The 21,913-nt window shown below is 32.1% G+C and overlaps 1 protein-coding gene and 1 long non-coding RNA gene across 2 annotated transcripts; both read left to right on the top strand.

Annotated features, from left to right (window-relative positions):
* The first annotated feature begins 779 nt into the window (after positions 1–779).
* Positions 780–13,351, top strand: LOC145326599 (putative RNA-binding protein 46). The gene is made up of 10 exons (XM_080169970.1): positions 780–823; positions 2,536–2,631; positions 4,675–4,754; positions 5,777–5,848; positions 6,739–6,828; positions 8,260–8,286; positions 9,064–9,127; positions 9,697–9,802; positions 10,586–10,650; positions 13,298–13,351. Exons 1-10 carry the CDS (start codon positions 794–796, stop codon positions 13,349–13,351), a joined length of 684 nt encoding a protein of 227 aa, XP_080026096.1. The 5' UTR covers positions 780–793.
* Positions 11,107–20,353, top strand: LOC145325557 (uncharacterized). Its single transcript, XR_013881514.1, has 5 exons — positions 11,107–11,186; positions 11,981–12,015; positions 14,161–14,329; positions 18,881–18,941; positions 19,908–20,353. It is a non-coding gene; the product is annotated as an uncharacterized LOC145325557 (long non-coding RNA).
* The last annotated feature ends 1,560 nt before the right edge of the window (positions 20,354–21,913 follow it).

Below are 21,913 nucleotides of genomic sequence, written 5' to 3'. Positions count from 1 at the left end.
CTTGACAATATTTCAATTAATAAAGGGCATATTTATTATGACCGCTGAACGTGAACATGTGTTGTATATACTTTATTCACTTGTCAATTTATGTTTTTGTGCTTCGCTACTTATGGAGTTGTCATCCTTGTTTCCTTATAATTGTTGTGTTTTATCCCTTTTCATAGAAGTGTTTCATAAACAATTTAGAAATGCTTCCTATCCAAGAAATTCTAGGGAACTTTGTTGGGGCATTTCTTAATAATTTACTACAGAACAAATAAGTACTTGGCTTCAATATAGTTAGTATGTTTAAAACTTTATTTCAATTCACACTAATAATAGTAATCAGTTATAATGTAAACATTAATTAATTGTTAATTGGCGGCTACGCCCCAGAGTCCTCTAGGGGCACTTGAGGTAGGGAGAGTGGGTTGAATTTGACTCCCCCCCATTTGTTATTTCAGTATCAAATATAAATTTGTCTGGGGTGTCATTTTTTGGGGAGCAGGGGGGTGGGGATAGCGGGTCATTCCCTATTTTTAATTTAAACTTTTTTATAAAAATTTCCCAAAAAATACTTATTAAATTAGAAGCTACATTGTAAAGAAGAACCATATTAGTCCAGCGTTCAGTACGTTCAAGTAAACTTAATCATATTCCTTGTTTATTGATTGATTTTAAAAAATACAAAAAAATATTAGGATATTTAATTAATCTTCTATATTTTGCACACACAAAATAATACTATACTTGTTAATCGTTTTTAGATATCTATAAAAAAATTCATTGGGAAATTTCAATTCAGAAAAAAATGTCTAGTGGCATTCAGTTCGAAACACAGGTAAGATAACATTTTCAAACTGTCTACCTAAACATCACAAAATAACGCGCGAAATTTTTAAGTTATTTCACGCGTTTTTGTACGCTGTGCATTTTCGTATCTGCATTTAATTTTTTGTGTAAAACCACAACCTTCTAAATTAAGCAATTAATAGTTAGTGTGATACATATTATTCATTCAATGTTAAATTCTATATATATGATATACTATCGGTTACGCCCCTAGAGGCCTCTGGGGATATTTGAGGAGGGGGGGGGGGGAATAGTCAACCCCAACCACATTTATAATGTTAGTGAAGAAAAGGTAAAAAACAATGTCGGGTAGGTTTTTTTTCATCAGTATTATTATGTAGGTGTTACTTCATATTTATACTAGAGGCCTCTTGGGGCACTTGAGGGTGGAATTGAATCCCAAAACCCATTTTTTAGAATTAAAAAAGATTATAAAAAAAATTTAGAGGGGGGTAATTTTTTTATGGGTAATTTTTCATGGGAAGGTGGTACCACCCCCCAAAATAGTTATAAACCTTCTCGGGACCTATGAGAAGTTACCCTGTCCGATCGGTTCAGCAGTTAGCGAGATCCTTCGGTACAAACAAACAAACATCGTTCTACTTTGTATTATAGATAATGTACTTGAATAAGATTTTTAACTTAAAAAGTGCTTTTTTAAAGCTTAGAATCCTCTACACTGTATGTCTGTATCTCGGTTTGTTTGTATTTATTTCTAAAAATAATATTTTTTTTGATGACCACACCAATGAAGAAAATAAGGTATTAATGAATTGCTGACAAGGATAAGATAAAATATTCAATATTTTTAATTTTAATACAAAAGCACACTGTACAACAAGGAGATCAAGGTTTTTTTATTTTTTTTTGGGGGGGGGGAATCTAAAGGGGGGAGGCGGATGTGCCACCTTTTGAAACCAAAAGTAAAACCTGCATGATCTCAGCCCATAAAAGAGTTACAGATCTAAAATTCTGCACAGCAGTTGCTTAAGTGGTGAACAATATGGAACTGTGAAGAAACGGCGGTGAAACCGCTGCTCCCGCCGAAAACCGCCGTTTTCCGTCGATTTTTTTGCCTTTTCTCGCCATAATAGACAATTTTTAATCATCTGAGAAAATAAAAATTTTGCTTATATTTTCACTTGACACTTGTAAGATTTTATACTTGCAATTTTTTTAAAATATTTACATGTTTGAAATATAAGGGAATTTTTATGAGAAAAAAAAGTTTATCTCAGATGAATGAGAACTGTCTAATTTGGCGATAAAAGGCAAAAAAATTCGGTGGGAAACGGCGGTTTTCGGCGGGAGCGGCGATTCCGCCGCAGTTTCTTCACAGTTTCATATTGTTCTCCACAAAAGCAACTGCTGTGGCGAATTTTAGAGTTATAACTCTTTTATGCGCTAAGATCATGCACGTTTTACTTTTGGTTTTAAAAAGTGGCACATCCGAATCCCCCCTTTAAAACTTTTGGGGTGCCTGAATCGAATTGGTGGTGTAATCATATAGGCAAGGATGTCCAAGCTTTTCTATATGAGGAGGGGGGGAATTTTAAATTTTGGGGACTAAATTCATTTTAAAGAGGGTAATCACCCCTTTACACCCCCCCCCTCTTGTATTTCCCTACTGTATAATTACTGTTTAGTCCAACATATAGCTTGATTGATATTGATGTTGTTGACATATTTGTTCTTATTTAGGATTGGATAAAACAACTGGGTGCGGATTACCAACATTACAAAGTGAGACAAAACCAAGGACAATTAATTTTCTCTGATGCAATGGGTGTAATAAACGTAAGTATTTATTATTTTCTCTGCTAAACCTTCTTTTAATATATACATTTATCATGACAATTAAGACCAAATAGATTTTAAATGAATTGAAACATTTCTAAATATAATATAACTTTACTACATATGATTATGGTTGGTCCGTCCGTTTGTAATGGATAGGAAGCGCTTGAAAGTGTCAAGCGTGACGTCATAAAAATAGTCTAAATCCATCTCTTTTTTATGGGTTTCCTTTCCCACTTTTCCTCTCATTCCTCCTTTTAAGACGTATTTTTATAACGTCATACATGACTCTTTACATTGTTATAATGACTAGCTTTAATCTTAAATTTAGACATGTTAGAATTGTCCTATTGATCTTAAACTTGGCCTAATGATACGTTATCAAAAACATAGCAACTAAAAAATTAATATAGGGGGGGAGGAGTCCGTGCTCGACAGTCACTTTGTGGGAAAGCCCTCATTCTAATTTGACCTGTTTATGTAGATGCCATTTTTAAAAGCGAAGCTTTTCTATAATTAGGGTCGGTCCGTCCGTCCGTACGTCCGTCCGAGATAGATAGCTTTTATTCGTTAATTCAGGCATGTTAGAATTGTCCTATCGATTTCAAACTTTGCATGATGATTCCTGTAGTAGTTTGGTACGATTTAGAAAGCGTAGCAACTCTATAATCATTACCAGAATGTCCGTATGTTCATTTTAAACATGTTGATTTTTCTACTTTTTTAACAACAAATTTTTATGTGATCTAATTATCCGTTTGATCTGATTTTTGGTATATTGATTCCTGGGACAACAAAGAACAATAGTATAAGCAAAGCAACTCTATAATCAAGTCCTAAAAATGTAAGTATGTCCAAAACATTATCCTGTATCAAGCAGTTTTTCAACAAATTTACTTACAATTTTGATTCGACTCTTTCGATACTTTTATATTCTAATTATTCAGTTCAGACACTAGACAAGTGTTAATGTCCGTTTGTCCTATCGTTTCAGTGCTTCGCTTTTATGGATGTTGTCATCCTTGTTTATTATTAAATTTCCAATTTGAAAAGAGCAACTTAGATTATATAACATTAGATACAATTTTGCATAACTTCAAACCAAAACTTTAAAAATCGACGCTTTCACTCAAAGAACCATAGTGAGCACTGAAAACCCCTTCGTCCCTTTATTTTGGAATAAATTGAAAATAACGTGGTGAAACTAATTTTAGGTCGGGTTAGTTTAGGTTACATTGGATAAGGGCCCTATGCAGGGGTTAGGCACAGGAAAAAAAACAACACTCCCCCTATCTTTTTAAAATTCATTTTAAAAATAAGGGGGGGGGGGAGGGGTGATGAGTATATCGAAAATTAAAAGTTTCTAATTGAATTATATATTTAACAATTAGACAAATCATATAAAGTTGTCTGTCTGAAGCTTTAGATCTCAGTAAGCACTGAACCGATTGGGCTTTACTATTCTATTTACTAGAAAAATACCCCCCAACCACCCACCCAAAAAAACTATAGAGGCCTCTAGAGGCGTAACCGCTAGTGTAGATATAAAGTAAAATTAAATCTACTGCGTCAAATGATAAAATTAGATATAAATATTGTAAGCACAGCTACTCTATATTTTATTGGGTATTTTCTATGTGCACTTTAACTCAAAGAGAGAGGGGACAATTGGCTGTTTATTACACTGGTCCCCAAAGTTTTATAATAACGTTTTCTTATTTGTTTGCTAAACAACTTTTGGGACTTGGGTGAATTTTGATTAGTTAAATAATTTGAAGTATAAACTTTCAACCAGTAATTTTAATCTAATGTTAATTTTGTGTATCATCAACGGCCTTCCGCGGATATAGAATGTACAATTATAAGATTAAAACCAGTTTTTTAGCCCCGAGGTGCCGAAGGTACGGGCTAAAAAAACTGGTTTTATTCTTATAATTGTACATTCTATATCCGCGGAAAGCCGTCTATAATACGATGAAAGAAATAACTATTATCGGCCATTGTCTTATCCTTGACTATAACTATGAATATATTTTATTTTAGGAAGAAGAGGGCACAGAAGTATATGCCGCTGGATTCTACAACCATACACAAATAAGTGAGCTCGTGCCCATCTTTGCTAGGTAAGAGAGTTTACAGTATGGATTCCAAACTCAATTATATCCGCTGGATTAGTCATTGTTTTGAGTCATACTGTAAAATCATGTATCGTATCAAACAAAGGCCATTTTATTGAATAATAAATAAAGATCATTTTATTTTCGTACTTTTGATCATGCTGGAATGGGTATTCAAAATATTCTCGCATGATAAAACTTGAAATATCTTTCTCGTATTCATTCGAATCCGGTGGATAAGAACCGGTTCTCATCCATACGAAAAACTGTGTTTAGAATCGTATTCTATCCAGCTTTCTATGAATATAAAAATGTACAATCATAATAAGATTAAAACCAGTTTTTTTAGCCCGTACTTTCGGCATTTCGGGTCTAAAAAAACTGGTTTTAATCTTATAATTGTACATTCTATATCCGCGGAAAGCTGTTTATAATTCAATGAAAGAAATAACTATTCTACCCTTTGTAACAAAGATGGTAGAAGTTAAACCATTTTCGCTTTGTAATAATATTATTGATAGAATAATTTGGGAACCTTTGTCCACACACAAGGATAATTACGAGAAAAAGGTATTACCCTCTTAGAAATATTTTTTTTCAATTTTAAAAATCCCCCCCCCCCCCCCTTGACAGAACCATGGCCGCTTGGCACCCTTGTCTGCCTATCCGCAGCGCTCGGCCCCCCTAGCCTGCCTATCCGCGGGTGCTCGGCCCCCTATCCTATAACCTAACCTAACCTGAAATAGTTATTCACTGCCAGAGACATAGTTCTGTCGGGGGGGGAGGGCGGTATACAAATTTTCAAAATTGAAAAAAAATATTTCTTAGAGGATAACGCCGAGGAATAATGTCTCTTTTACTGTCAGGACACCAAGGATATTAGGTTAAGAAAAACAAACAACAGTCAACAAACTGATCATGTTGGGACATTGAAATTCTGTAGGCAAAAAAACTCTTGGTCTCTCTCTAACTCTAATGCTATTGAGGGCAGTATTGGCTGTTATAATAATTTACTTTTTTTCTTCTAGAATTGGAAAAATACAGGTGTTGAGGCTTATGATGAATTTCAGTGGTCTCTCTAAAGGATTCTGCTACGTCAGGTAATTAAGGGTTCGCAGTCATTCAGAGTGACATGGCTCTAGCTGCTTGTCAAATTTGCTCATGCTATGCTTCTGAAACTAAAAAAAATTTGCTTTAGATTAACTTATCATACAGATTTTGAAGAGAAAAAAAAATAAATTACAATGGTCTGGTCTTTATATCAAGCCATACAAAAAAACATGTTTTTGAAAGTAGAAAAATTTACTCTCTGCCCAATTTTTATAATTGTAAAATCATGCATCAACAATCTATGACACTAAGGACGCAGGAATAAGGTATAGCCAACAAGCTAAATAAATCTAGAATAATATTTGGGGAGAAGATAAAAAGGTAGTCAAAACTACGAAGCGTTGCCCAATGAAATATTATTTTTGTAGAATGAAGGTCGGTCCGTCCGTTTTTACATAACAGTTAACTTTTTTCGTTAATTTAGACATGTTAGATTTGTCCTATAGACATGGTGATTCCTATAATGTTAGGTACAATTTAGAAAGCGTAGCAACTCTAGGTATAATCATTACCATTAAGTCTGTACGTCCACTGAAAACATGCTATTTTTTTACTTTTTTGACAACAATTTTTCGTGTGATGTATAAATTATCCTATTCATTTGATTTTTTGCATACTCATTTCTAAGACAACATAGTACAATGATATAAGCGAAGCTTCTCAAAAATCAAGTTCTAAAACTTTGTGTGTGTACTTAAACAGTGTCCTGTATTTACGCAGTTTTGCAACAAATTTACTGAACATTTTGATTAAACTTATAAATTTATATTCTGCTTATTCAGTTCTTACAGTCTACAAGTGTTAATTTATGAAAACTAATCTTGCTTATTTTACTATCTGCGGTAAATATGTCTATAAGTTTTTAAATATAAAAATTAAGGTATGAGAATGCTGCAATGGCACAGCGTGCAGTTAATTGTTACAACAACAACCAGATTGGAGACAAAATTTTAACAGTGAAGATAAGCAGGTGAAAATAATATTTAATCATACACTGCAAACCAAAAAAATAGGCAAATCTGAATTCTCAAAATAAGCAAGGATGATTTCTTTGTTTAGAAAATTCATTAATTTCTACCTTAATTTATATTTCATCGTAATTAATGCATGAATCCTTTTAAAAATTGTGAATTTATCATATTCAATCTTTAAAAGAGGAGAAAAGTGCAAAAAAATCTTTTTCTTATTGATTTGTTTTGGATTTTCATATTTTTTTTTGGTTCACCAGTATTTTTCCCAAATACTGATTTTGAGATCTTTTGCTTCATTGGTGCTGATTAATAAAAAAAAAACAATGGAAATTAGTAACCAATTTTATATTTGAAGTAAAATCATCCTAAACTAATAATGAAGCTGCTATTTTGAAAATTCGGATTTGTTTATTTGTTTTTTTAAAATCTAAATTATAAAAAAATTGGTTTTGGGATTTAACTCCCCCCTCCTCAAGTGCCCCCAGTTGCCTCTAGGGGCATAGCCGCTAATCTACACCCCCAACCCCCCAAAAAATAAAAAAAATCCAACCCCCAAAATTTTCTTTTTTACATTTTTTGTAAAATCTCAGTAACTGCTGATCAAATTAGGCTCTACCCTTCTGGGAATATACCTACTGGTCCTCTGGTGGTTTTAAGCTATTTTTTTGGGGGGTGGGACACCCCAACCCCCCCAAAAATAAAAAAATCCCCACTTCCAAAATTTTTTTTTTTTAATTTTTTTAAAACAAAAACCAGTAATTGGGGTGGGGGAACCCCACTGCAACATGGGGCGGGGCGAAGCCCCCATGAATCCCCCCCCCCCCAAAAAAAAATCAAAATATTTTTTTTTTAATTTTAATTTTTGTGTATGCGAACAACCTAGGTCTAATTTTTACGAATTGAAATTTTTGTGTATACAGCAAACAACCTGGGTTTAATTTGTACAAATTAAAATTTTTATGCATAAAGCGCACAACCTGGGTTTAATTTTACCACAGAGTAATTAAACAAAGAATAATTTTTTGAATATTTCTATTAAGGAGGGTTGACTTCCCAAAACTATATAGGGCGAAGCCCCTAGAGGCTAGGGGCGAAGCCGCTAGTATATAAATAATGCAATGAAAGGAAACAAAAATACATATATTATAAATATATATATATGATATACATAGATTTATATGGGGAAATATGATTTTTGGGTGTAATTAGATATAGCAGATTTATAGAGAATCATCTACTCTGTAACCCTGTTTTTAGCTGCTAACAAAGATAGCTGTATTTGTTTATAAATAACATGTTTACCAAAAAAAACATACAAGTCAAATGAAACTTTATGCTTGTCGTCGTTAATTACATCTTTATTTTATGATATTTTTTCACACATTTGAGTGTTATACTACTGTTCGGTTTTATCCTTTATTTTATTTCAGGGATAATAGAGCGCTGTGCATCAAAAGGTAATTTTTTCCAGCATGGCTTCGAATCTGATTAATATCCGGTGGATAAGAACCGGTTCTCAGCCATGCTGAAAAATCATGTGTTGTATCGTATCATATCCAGTTTTCTACGAATATAAAAATGTACATAATAATATTATAACAATATTTGTTAGCCCGTGCCTTCGGCATCTCGGGTCTAATAAAACTGGTTTTAATCTTTTTATTTTTTCTTGTTATTTGTATAGCTTTAGGGACATTTAAAACAGTTGTCCTTAAAAATAAGCTCTCTCAAAGTAACAATTTCTGTAATTTGTCATATGTATATTCAGGGGCGTCCAAGCTTTTTTATTTGTGGGGGGGGGGGGGTTGGTAAATTTTTTTTAAGGGGGTGGGATAATTTGTGTTTGGAGGGACGGGGGGGGGGGGTAATTCAATAATGTAAAAAAGTACCTACCTAATGATAAAGGGCCATTGCAAACTATAACATGTATTTTTATGATGGTTCAGAATTGTTTTAATCTAGTGGAACTATACCTATAGTCTTTTGATTTTGGGCGGTGACAAAAAATCTTGAAAGTGGAAGTAAAAAAGCGGGGGGGGGGTATATTTTTAGAAATATTCTAGTTATCTATGAAGTGCTAGTTAGATATTGGTAAATGGATGATTGCTTGTCTGTCTCAATGAAGTTAGCAAATAATCTTAGCTGATTTTTTCCAATTTACAAGATAATATACAGCCCCCGCTTTGTTCTTTGTGTCTGGTTTGATGTTTGTATTAATTTGTTTTTCTTTTTAGTTCAAGCAACTCAGACATTTCTGGTCTCATCAAGCTTTTGCGTGGAGAGACTTCCGTAACAAAGGTAAAACTAGTATAAATATTATTTTTTTTTAACAACAAAGGATCTGAGTCAAACCTTTTTTTTAATAAATTTCCATATGTTTCAGATAGTTTTTAAACAGTGAATTTTCACCTCTCCCTTTCTTTCTCAGAATCAAAAAATTCTGCCCTTGACCAAAAAAGAAGATATTCCAAGCCACACATAATGCTCTAGTTTTTAAAGCATTGTCAAAAAATTAAAACCAGAAAACTACAGTATTACCTGTCCATTGTAATAACTAGCATCTACGCCCCTAGAGGCCTCTATAGGCCCTGGAGATGGGGGATGGGGAAGTTAAGTCCCTTTCCTATTTACTTTAACTTGTATTTTTAAAAATAAAAAGTTTTTGTCTAGCTGAAGTTTTTCTATTGGCAATTTTCTTGGGAGGGTGTTAGTATCCTCCCCCAAATTAGCTTTAAACCTTACCAGGTTCTATCAGAAGCTACACTGTAGAGGAAAATCATATTGGTTGAGCAGTTAGCGATATCCTTCAGTATAGACAGACAGACAAGGGTCCTGTTACTTTTTTTTAAAGGATTGTCATATTTTAGTTGGTGTTATACCGGATCCCCAATACTGATTATGGCCTCATTGTTAAGTACAAAACCCATAAAGATGCTGCTCTTGGCAGAAAAGGCCTAATTCGGAGGTTTAAAAGTAAGTTATTAATTATAAATATTTTTGGGCCATGATAAATTCTTAAATTAATATATTAATAATTATCTGAAATATGGTAAAACTCACAAAATATTTTTTTTTTTTGCCTAAAAACCATCCTAAAATTATAAACATACATACCTAAACAATTGATAGTGTACCAAAGAAAAGTATTTTTAGTCCTTAAATAATAAAAAAATATTTTTTTTTCATTTTGACTTTAGCAACGCTAACAACTTTAACACATTGAAAATGAGATACTAATTTTGTTCTAAAACGCGCAATTTTCAGAGTTAAAACAATTAAGAAAACCTTTAAATCAACACATTTATTAATGTGTAGGAGTAAAGCTCGTCAAAAGTAATTTTACCTTGATGTTGATTGTGGAAAAAGCATGGCTTTCATCAAATTTTTTTTCATAAATGGAATAGTCTATACTTATATTATTGTTCTGTCTATTTCTGCTTTATAACCACAAAACTCTTTTACAAAATAATATACATTTATATTCATTTTGGGTCTATATTTAGCAATGTTTACAAGGGAGGGAGGGGACATTGGGCTGTTGATTACACTGGTCCTCATAGTTTTTATAATAACGTTTTCTTATTCATTGTCTTGACAACTTTGGGGACTTAAATGTCATTGGTTGTATCATTGAGTTGAGTGTCCAAACTTTTCAATCACTAATTGCAATATACAGAAGTGCTGGATTTGTGTATCACTATCTATAATGCTTGTTATTCTTGTGCTATTTATGGACCTAATCGTTTTATTTCTCAGGTGATATCTTCCAATGGAAATTGGATTTTGAAGAAGCTACCTGGGAGCTTATATGGAACAGCCAGGTAGGACAGGTCAAACATGCATAATATAAACTTTAAGACATAAATATCGGATAATGGAAGTAGCGGGTTTCGTCGTATTTTCATAGTATCTTTTTTCCTACTTCTAGCCCCTGCGAGGGGCTCTAACCCTGCATGGTCAATCTATTTACCCTGCGGGGCAATCATTTACATTTACCTAACCTAACCTAAACTAATCAAAAGCTACTGTGAAAATACGACGAAACCCGTTACTTCGTTTTCTTTCCATGATCAAAAATATCTGCCTTTAGTTGTATATCATGGAGAAAAAAAGTTTAACTGCCGTTTTCCTTTCCCTCCGTGGCAAAAAAAAAAGTATAAACCCTCCTACAAGTTTTATTAATTCAGGGAGGCTTGTTTCTCTTTTCAGTAGGTGGTTGGGAAGTTAGATAGGTGCGTGAAGCCTACCCGTTTGCAAAACCCTGTGCACACTACTAACAAGATATGAATCTCATGTTACCAATTGTTTAGGGAGGAGATGAAGAAAGTGAGAGAACAAGAACAACTGGATCTTTTAGGAACATTAAATTTTTAATGAGTTTTTTAGAAATACGATTTTAAAAAGGTATTTGTTTTGCCTTCTCTACATACACCTGTATACCATTTAAGATTTATTACATTTTTTGGTTGAAGGGCCCTAAAAAAATGTAAATAAGTATGTCCATCTAATGCATTTTTAAAAGCGAAGCTTTTCTATAATTAGGGTCGGTCCGTCCGTCCGTCTTTCCGTACGTCCGTAACGGATAGCTTTTTTCGTTAATTTAGGCATGTTAGAATTGTCCTATCGATTTCAAATTTTGCACGGTGATTCCTTTAATAGTTGGGTACAATTTAGAAAGTGTAGCAACTCTATAATCATTACCAAAATGTCCGTACGTCCATTTTAAACATGTTGATTTTTTTACTTTTTTAACAACAAATTTTTATGTGATCAAATCATCCGATTGATCTGATTTTTGGTATATTGATTCCTGGGAGAACAAAGTATAATGTTATAAGCGAAGCAACTCTATAATCAAGTCCTAAAAATGTAGGTATGTCCATAAACATTATCATGTATAAAGCAGTTTTACAACAAATTTACTTAGAATTTTGCTTCGACTCTTATATATTTATATTTTGATTATTTAGTTCTGACAATATATAAGTGTTAATGTCCGTTTGTCCTACCGTTTCAGTGCTTCGCTTTTATGGATGTTGTCATCCTTGTTTATTTAGAAAGTAAAAGGAAAATTTGTTAAAATGTTTTGCTTCCTCTTAAACATACAGAATACTTTATTTGAAAGAAATCTAATGTAATAAATACCTATAGAAGTGAGGCAGTTTCAATTCCTCAAATACATCAAGGTAATTATTTCATACATTTTTAGTAGTAAAGCTACCCTGTAATTCACTTTGTCTGTCTATCAGTCCGTCCAAGTTTAATTTTTATCCACCAGTCTGTTGGACATGCAGAAAAACATTAAAATATTTTTTTACTAATATTTCGGAAAGGATTCTAAGAATTATGACAAATCAAATGAACTTCTATTTTATAACTTCTCTACATTGTGTCTGTTTGTCCTTCCATGAATTTTTAGTGCTACTTATGACTTTTGTCATCCTTTAATTTCAGTAGTTGGATGTGTCCCTGTTTATTATTTATGCCCAATATTCTTTCTCATGAAATTAGATACAGATAAAAACAAGGATGACAACATCCATAAAAGTGAAGCTCGAAAGCATAGACGTCCAAGCTATTTTTTGGGGGGGGGGTAAAAGATTTTAAGGGGGGGGTAATTCGTATTTGGGGGGGGGGGGTAAAATGGCGCGCGAAGCGCGCCGAAATTTAGTTTACCCCCCCCCCCCAAAATTTATCCCCGGGGTAAAATTTTTGGGGGGGTAATTTAAATTTTATTAAATATTTAGTATTAAAAATTTTTTATTTTGGGGGGGGTATTTACCCCCCCAAAATTGTATGGGGGGGGTAAATACCCCCTCCTAAATGGTTGGGGGTGCCTACGGCACCCCCCGGGTAGGGGTAAATTTTAAATGGGGGGGGGGGGTAATCGACCCATTACCCCCTCCCCTTGGACGTCTATGCTCGAAAGTCTGAAGGAAGGACAAACGAACAATAACATCAGTACTTAAAAAGTGGAATATAAATTTCTAAGTCTAAGCAATTGAAATAAAAAAATCCATGAGATCTATAATGAAATTCTCAGTCTATGGTAAATAAAAAACTGTAAATGCCCCAAAAAAGTTATTTGGGGGTCTACAAGTTTCAGAGTATATTTTTGATACCCCTTTGAAAAATAGGTTAAAATTTTTTTTTTTTATAAATACAGGATATTGTTTTAAGTTTAGTAATTATACGTCGGCAAGAGTTGATTTTACAAGGATATCTGGTCTGTGTCGGTCGTGGTGTCAAAATTGTAAAAAAATCTAAATAAATCCTAATTTCTAAATTATGACTTTTGTGTATAAGGTAGAGACCTAAAATTTTTTTTGGTGAATGCTTAGATATCAATGAACATCTGAGAACATGATGGTTTGACCGTTTGCCCGCTCCCTGACCGATTGTATGACCGATTTTTTGTCCGGCTTTTACTAAGAACATATATCATGAATATCGTGTATTCTATTACAGCTGGAGACCTATAACTTTTTTGGTAAATCCTTGAGCAATAATGAACTTCTGTGAAAAGTAAGGTCTTGACCGTTTGACCACTCCTTGACCGATTTTTGACCGATTTTCTATTTCCTACCTGCAATTTTGCCGTGTTTTTAGCTGCCAGAAGCCGAAGCTGGTATAGAAACAGCTCTAGACCAGCCAATTTTTGTGCGTAGTCTTTTATTCTGATCAAAAACAGATAAAAATATTAATTGGCGCCGCCAACCGCCGTTTTACCGCCGTAACTGCCGAAAATGGCGGTTTCCGTTATTTTCCGTTTTTCGGCGATGGTCAGAAAAAGTAATTTTTTTGTTATGAAAAATAAAAGTTCGTCTTAAAATTTGGTTATCCTAGCTTTAAAATTGGCCACTTTACAGCTGTTTTAATATTTAGCGGCTGGCCGCTAAAAAGCGGCTTATGAGCAGTAAGGCCGCTATGACTAGAAACAGTAATTTTCTCTAAAAATACACATGAACCACCAGAAAAAAACGTCTCTATCTGTACCAGGAGCCGAGATAGAGGGGGGCTAAATTAGCCCCCTCCTCCCCCCCCCCCCCAATCTATTAAGGCGGGAATTGGGGCCCGATCTGTAAGGGTTAAAAACATACATGAGTTTTTAGAGTTTGATTATAGAGATGCTTTACTTATAAAATTGTATCTTGTTGTAATAGGAATCATTATTCCAAAAATCAGATGAGTTGGATATTATTATCTTACAAAAGTTTGTTGTCAAAAAGTAAAAATTAGCATGCTTTAGAATGGATGTAAGGACATTCTGGTAACAATTTTGCTATGCTTCCTAAATTGTACCTAATTGTTATAGAAATTATTATATTTAGAAAGTCTGCTGACCCCACCACCAAGCTTCCCACCCAGGTCAATGGAAAGCTTCCACTCACCAAATTGGCCTTCCTCTTACAGGGAAAAGTTTGTTTTTGGAAGCCAACAGATGTCACCAACATCACCACAATACCGAGTCAACCATTACACCCCAGCACCTGTTAGAAGGTAATGGCTGAATTTGTATTTGTCTAGCTTTGTGGATTATAAACTCCTATTAATCCTTAATAGTCAGAGCTCTTTGGGGCCTTAATTGGTTAGGGGGGAGGGGGGGGGGGGGAGGTGTTGAATGCAACCACTATTGTCTCAGCTCCCATTAGAATTTAGTTAAGTTATTTTTTGTGATAAATTCACTGAGTGAAAAAGTCTTTGATACTTCTTAGTTATTAATTAAAATATATATTACGGTGTGTTGCACCCTCTTCAGTAAAATGACATAAATCGTATTAATTTAATTTACATATTAAAAGATGAGTAAAAATAAATTTATAGAACTATAAAGGCCGAAAATGTTGCTAAATTCAGAAAGTAATATGATTAACCTTGTAGTTTAACTGGATGTTAAAAGTAAACTGAAAGGGATTTTTTAGCAAGAGACAAAAATCAGCAGGGGGGACGGGAGGGGATGTTTAAAAATTGATATACATGAATTTTAATATTTAACATATTTATATGAAAAAAATATATATATATTCTTTTTAATTGAATTGTCCTTCAAAATCTAAGTCTACTTTTATTGATAAAGTATTTAGAATTCATTTATGCTGCATAAATAATACAGAATAAAATTAGTATTTAAAAGTCAAACTGTTTATACATTATTGATGACAAAAAAATAATTTTTTAGAAGGTTATTGTGAAAAAAAACTTTTTAATATTTGAGTTACACTATTAAAAATAAATTTTTTTTTAGCATCAGATAATTTCATATATTAATTTCATTAATGTATAGTATCATCCCATACGTTCTAGCAAAAAAAAACTTATGATACAAGGAAGATTCCAATACTGTATTGAGTATTACTTAGTGTTCTTGGAAGTAATATGTATTACTAAATAAAGAATGTGCCTATAAAGTATTATCCAATACGCTATATGTAATAAAACTCAATACTATACTCTCTATCATAATTTTTGATACCCTGTAGAGTATAAAACTGTTTTACTTTGGATAAAAGATCAGTTTATAATATTTGATTATTATATTTACATTAAGATATATAAGTTTTCCGGAATTTTAAAGTTAGGGGGAGATTTGAAATCTGCATCAAATTTGGAGGATTTTTTATAAAATTCGTTTTTTCTATAATTCTTTATCTAAAAGCGGAAATGCAATTTAAGTTAATTAATTTTGGCATCTGTGATTGGTGGATTTAAAAAATCTGCGCTCTGATTTGATGGCGTACATCATTCAACCAATTAGATCGCAGGTAGTTTAAAATCCACCTATCCTATTGATTTAAATTAATTAATTTAAAATGCATTTCCGCTTTTAGATGAAGAATTATACAAAAAAACTAATTTTATAAAAAATCCTTAAAATTTGATGCAGATTTCAAATCTCCCCCTAACATTAAAATTCCGGAAAACTTATATATCTTAATGTACATATACATTTTATGATATCAACAAACATACCAAGCAGAGCCATAAAACAATAATTTAAATGTAAAGAAGGTGTATTAACTTTCTTGCTTTTTATTTAAGATAGCTAGCCGGTTCTTTTAGTAAGTAGTAGATGTAAAATTTTTCATAGAATTCAGATATGCAATCGGTTTTTTTGTAGACCTCTTATTTTTGAAGTAATTTAAGTTTTTCAAAAAAATAATTAAGTCGGTTTTAAGGTACTAAAACGCAACAAAATAAAAGAAGAAAATTGCCAGTATGAACAAAAATAGTAAGATCTTTAATTTGACACCTTACTTTTAAAATTCTGTTGAGTAATTATTGAAAAAATCTATTTTTTTAACCTCGGTTTAATAAAAACTTTAAACCTAAATATTTTCTCAAACAGACAAAAACAATATGGGTTCATATATACCTTTAGAATCAGAAAAATATTACGAATCCATTCTAAGCAAAATTGAAAAAAAGTAAAAACTTAAAAAAATAAAAATGGCCTAAAATATTATATTTTTACAGGTAAAACTTAATTTTAACTATTAACCCATTAGTGCCGAGCGCCACTTTTATGGGCCGATCGAGCTGAAAATTTCAGGGAAGCTTTATAATGGTCAAAACGGAATTCCAATTTTTTGGTTTTGCTCTAGTGGCGTGCACAGGAAAGTTGCAAAAAAACCCGTTTCAGCATGGCCATAAATGCACAACAGGTAATTAAACCCGTTTAGGGTGGTTTTCTGCCGGCATTAAAAGCCGCTTTTTCCTAAATACCTGGTTATTTCGACAAAAAAATGAAAAATGTAATTTTTGAACGCCCAAAGTGAGATGAACACTTTTTAGAACTATGATACGATCCGTAATTGAAAACTACACAACCTCATGTAATCTATAGGGCTACAAGTAATATACGAAGCGATTTATTTCAAATTTAGTGTTTCGGCCAGTTTCGGCCGTCGTAACCGGGTAAAAAAGCCCGTTTGTCGAAGTTTTAAAACCTGACATATGACGTGTAGCAATAGCAAGAACAAACAGCTAAATATTCTTATAAAGTGTATTAATTCAAGGCAAGATAAACATACAATTATAATATTAAATATTAAGACAACTATTCACTTTTATGTTCGTGTCGTGTTGCAGAGCAATGTCTTGCTCCGAAACGGTTGACACAAGAACTAAAAGCTAAAATACAAAATACATGCATTGCTCTTAAGTCAGGAAGAAAGGGACTATACATCACACATACACAAAAAAAGAACATATAAAAATTGGATGATACATATCAGAAAAAGAGCATAAAACTATTGGAGGACACATATAGAGATTACTAGGGTATACTGATTAGGGTGGCTCAAGAATAATAAATCATAAAAAAATATTTAATGGTTGATAAGATAAAACCGGGTAATTAAACCAAAACCGAGCCGGGTTTTAAAACTGTCTGTATTTATGGCCATGCCGAACCGGGTCCTAATAGGGCGTAAAAAAATGATAAAAAAATCATATAAAAAATGATAATTTGAATAAAACGAATTCAAAAATAGATGTACCTGTCAATAAACATTAGATTTCACAAAAAAAAATCAGCAACTTAACTATAAAAACAAAAAAGTTATTAACGTTTTCCTAAAGCACCTTTTTTTTCGCGGTTGATCCATATTATCCATATCATTTACTAAGTATATTTGCGATAACTTTTATTTAATAGATTCTTCCAATTTTTAACATTTACAAAACAGCCTGCTTTATTGCTTCAAGATCCATGTCAGATCTATATAGGAAATAAATGTCTATATATGAGCTCAAGTTTTTCAAGGATTAAATGTTTAAAACTCATAGTGCTCCAATAATCCATAATAAACTCCCATTGACCAGAACGATATGACCCATTATTTTACTGCTTGAAGAATAAATTCTTTTTTTTTATTTCATGTTGCTATTTGAATTATATTGAAGTATTAAATTTATATTCATAAAACAGAAAATTCAAATTTATAATATAGTAAATAAAAGAAAACTTAGTTTTAAAATAATTTGATACTAGCGATACGTGCGTAATGTGGTCAGATATTGAACTAAAATTTAACAGTTAACAAAACATTTTAACCCTTTCAGGACGATAATTTGAAATAAAAAGTATTAGGATCCTAATTTTAAAGAAAGAGGAAATACTTTAATATTTTAAACAGGGATAGGACAATGGAAGAAAAAGATTAATATTCAATCTAGCTAATAGCGGAATAATTTTAGAACGCCACCTCTGGTAGATCCATATCTGAGACTTCTCTTCAGGGACAATAGATAAAGAACGGAGTAAAGGGGAGGCTCACAAAAGGATGATGAAATTTGAAGACTGGAAACCGTTTTTTTTTCCATTTTTTGGAACCGGGTTTTAATACACGGTTCGTCACTAATGGGTTAAACTAGCCAATCAAAAATCTCAAAAATTGACGAATCATGAAGCTTCACCTCAAAACTTAACCAATAGAATTGACAAAAAAAGGATAATGTTCATACAGTATATACAATAGATACTTACATAACATGTAAAGAATGAAAAAGTATGAACAAATTTGCTTCAGTCTGTTTATAAACTTCAAAACAATGCAGTTAAAAATGTATTATTGTTTCTTGTGTTTGAAAATTATCTGTTACAGTGTATGTACATTTGTTTAGGTTTTGTTTAGGTTTTGTTCAAGTCATACTTACGGTTCCAATACTCCCCAGGGTATCAATTGATACTAAATGAAAAAATTATTTTAAACAGTGTAGCTATCATTTACTATATCTATTATATTACCAAAAAGATTTGTAAAGAAGTAACTGTAACATAAGAAGTAACATAAATATGATAATGAAGTTTTTTATAAGTTTGGGTCTTGCAAAATTTAAAAAAATTGTGGCGGCAGATGTACTTGGCAGCTGCCAGCCGTCAGTAGACGGAAAATGGCAACAGATTTTTATGAAATGGGATAAAAAAACCAAAGGGGGAGGGGATTGCATTTGGTTGTTAGCAGCCTTTAAAGTTAATTTTTTGAGATAATCATTACCAGGAACATTTTACTATGAAGTACACAAGTTCAACATTTCTACTTATTTTAGAGAGATGGGATCAGCTGATAGCACACCATGGAGATATCGTCACTATAACCAAATGCCTCAGGTATATTTAAACAAGAGATGGTATTAAAATGATTTGGATAGCTAAATTGATGATAAACAAATCTTAATGCTTACAGATTAGACCCCAATTCCCACCTTAATAAAATATTAAATATTACTTTTTCTAACCATCGCCAAAAAATGGCAAATAACGGAAACTGCCATTTTTGGCGGTTACAGCGATAAAACGGCGGTTTGTGGCGCCAATTAATGTTTTAATCTGTTTCTAATCACAATACAAGACTACATAAAAAAATTGGCTGGTCTAGAGCTGTTTTAAAATTCTGCAACTTAAAAATGACAAAATTGCAGGTAAGAAATAGAAAATCGGTCAAGGAGTGGTCAAACGGTCATGACCTTACTATTTTCAGAAGTTCATTATTGCTAACAATTTATCCACAAAATGTATAGGTCTCTATCTGTAATTGAAGCCATGATATTCATGATATATGGCTTAAGTAAAAGCCAGACAAAAAAATCGATCATAAAATTGGTCAGGGAGCAGTCAAACGGTCATTACTCCACTTTTCTCAGATGTTTATTGATCATAATGTAGAAATTAAGATTTATTTAGAATTTTTTCTTTTTTTAGTGCCACCTAACCAACTTTGACAGGACACCATGACTGACACAGACCAGATATCCTTATAAAATCAACTCTAGCCGACTTATAATTACCTATTAAACTTAAAAAGTCATAGTCACAGATCTCTATCTTACCTACAAAAAAAATGTCATTGAAAAAACTAGATCTGTAAGGGTTAATATGCATAATATTCTGTCTTTGGTAACCAGGCAGGTAAATAATTGAGGGTACATTTTTAAGCTATTGTCCAGCTAAATTGACTGAGATGTAAAATGGTTTTAAAATTAGCCCAAGAAAGTTGCATTGGTTCTAGTACCAATACAGCTAAAACATCCAATCCCTATTGTTGTCTGTTGTTTACAAATGTGATTTTGATTTTAGGATTTTCAGCAATCTCAAAGAAATGGCCAACAAGAAAACTGTCTCTTTGATTTGGAAAATTTAAAAAATAGTTTTTAATCTGGCAAATATCAGAATCTACTCATAATCAATGTCAAAGATGCATGGAGACTGGATATGTAAAATCATTTAAACTGAACTTCCATTGGCATATGTTTAAAAACACACACTTCTTCATCTACAAGACAAACTTCTAAAATTGCCTGCATATGTTTTATCCAATGTTTGGATAAATCTATTATATTTCAATTTATTATTCAAAATGTTTTTTGGTAAGCAAGTTTTAAAGGAAGCATTTATCATTATTAAATTTTGTAATACTTTATTTTTAAGATCATTTGATTAAAAAGATATTTATGGTAAAAATTATTAAATTGAAAACTATTTTCATGAACAAATGAAATAGGACTGTAATAATATCATCTAAAGCAAAATTGTTTAAAAGTTATTACTCGCATCGTATTATAAACAGCTTTCCGCGGATATAGAATGTACAATTATAAGATTAAAACCAGTTTTTTTTTAGCCCTACTGGTTTTAATCTTATAATTTTACATTTTTATTTTCGTAGAAAGCTGGATATAATACGATGCGAGACATAGTTTTTTCGTATGGATGAGAATCGGTTCCTATCCACCGGATTCGAATGAATACGAGAAAATTGATAAATATAAATATAAATGTTTTTTAATATATCTTTTTCAAACACGTAAAATTATTGATTTATTGAAATTATGATTTCAGTGGTTGGATGCATGCAGTATTTTCATATTTATGAAACTTAAACATTAAAAATGTAATAGAATTTATGAATCTATGATTATTTCATAAAATCATTTATATAAATGAAAATTTTTCCTTCTATGTTTCTTTTTTAATGAAAAAAAATAATCAAGTTATTATTGATTTATAATGAAAACAAGAATAATAATAATCACATTATTTTATAAACAGCTTTCTGGGGATATTAAAATGAAAAATTATAAGATTAAAACCAGTTCTGTTTACAAAAGAGCAGATGCCTGGGCTAACAAATCTGCTATCAATTTAAAGATTTATATTTTAATATTTTTTTAAAAATGTCTGTAAAAAGATGCTATACTTGTTTTTTTTATTATTGCTAAAAACCGGTTCTAATCTAGCGGATATTAATTGGTTTTGAAGCCATACTGGAAATTATGTTTTATGTATGGTGTCATCACTTCCAAAATATCATATTATCAAAAAGTTATAAATGAAATTCCAGGGCTCGGCAGCCAAGCGTCAGCTGCTACAAAGCCTTAAATTAAAACAAGGAGGTTTCAAGTTTTTATTTTTAGAGGGATAAAATGAGGTTTTAAAAAGTTTTAGGTTAGGAGGTAATATAATGTATTTATTTAAATTTTTTTTGGGGGGGAGGGCTGGTAAAAGAAGGGGTTTCATAGTTTTATCTAAAGGGGGGGGGGGGGGGGTTAAACACCATTTTACTACCATGCTTAGACGTCTATAATGCCAAATTTGGGTCAGGTTTACACTACCAAAAATTTTTTGAAATTTTAAAAGGTTACCCTGAGGCTTAAAGGCTGCTGATGCGCGGCTGCCGAGCCCTGGAAAATTCTTACAATTGCGCCTGCCCTGCAGCTTTACTCTAATTATTAAAAAACATAACCTTTGATTAATTTACTATTGTTTCTTTTTTAATCTAAAAATCTTTGTGAATACATCACCATATGGAAATTATATCATGCCAATATTTTTTTTGTTGCTATTATTTTATAATTTATTACATGAAAATTTTTTTGTGTTTGGTTGCTAAGTAATTGCTGTTCTTAATAGATTGATATTTGTTTTACAATATTAAAAATTAGAGAATTGTCTAAAAAAGTGTCTTAATATTTCCTTTCTTTGGGATACATTTAATTTGATGTGTGTTAAAGTTAGTTTTATTTCCAAATGCCTAAACCCTATGTGGGACCTAAACCCTGTGATGTCTATATCTACAGGGCTAC

The sequence above is a fragment of the Acartia tonsa genome, chromosome 8 (genome assembly GCF_053477335.1).
Source record: "Acartia tonsa isolate MP-2025a chromosome 8, ASM5347733v1, whole genome shotgun sequence".
NCBI classification, from domain to species: domain Eukaryota; kingdom Metazoa; phylum Arthropoda; class Copepoda; order Calanoida; family Acartiidae; genus Acartia; species Acartia tonsa.
Note: the sequence above shows the minus strand (reverse complement) of the source record. Positions and strands in the feature narration are given on the sequence as shown.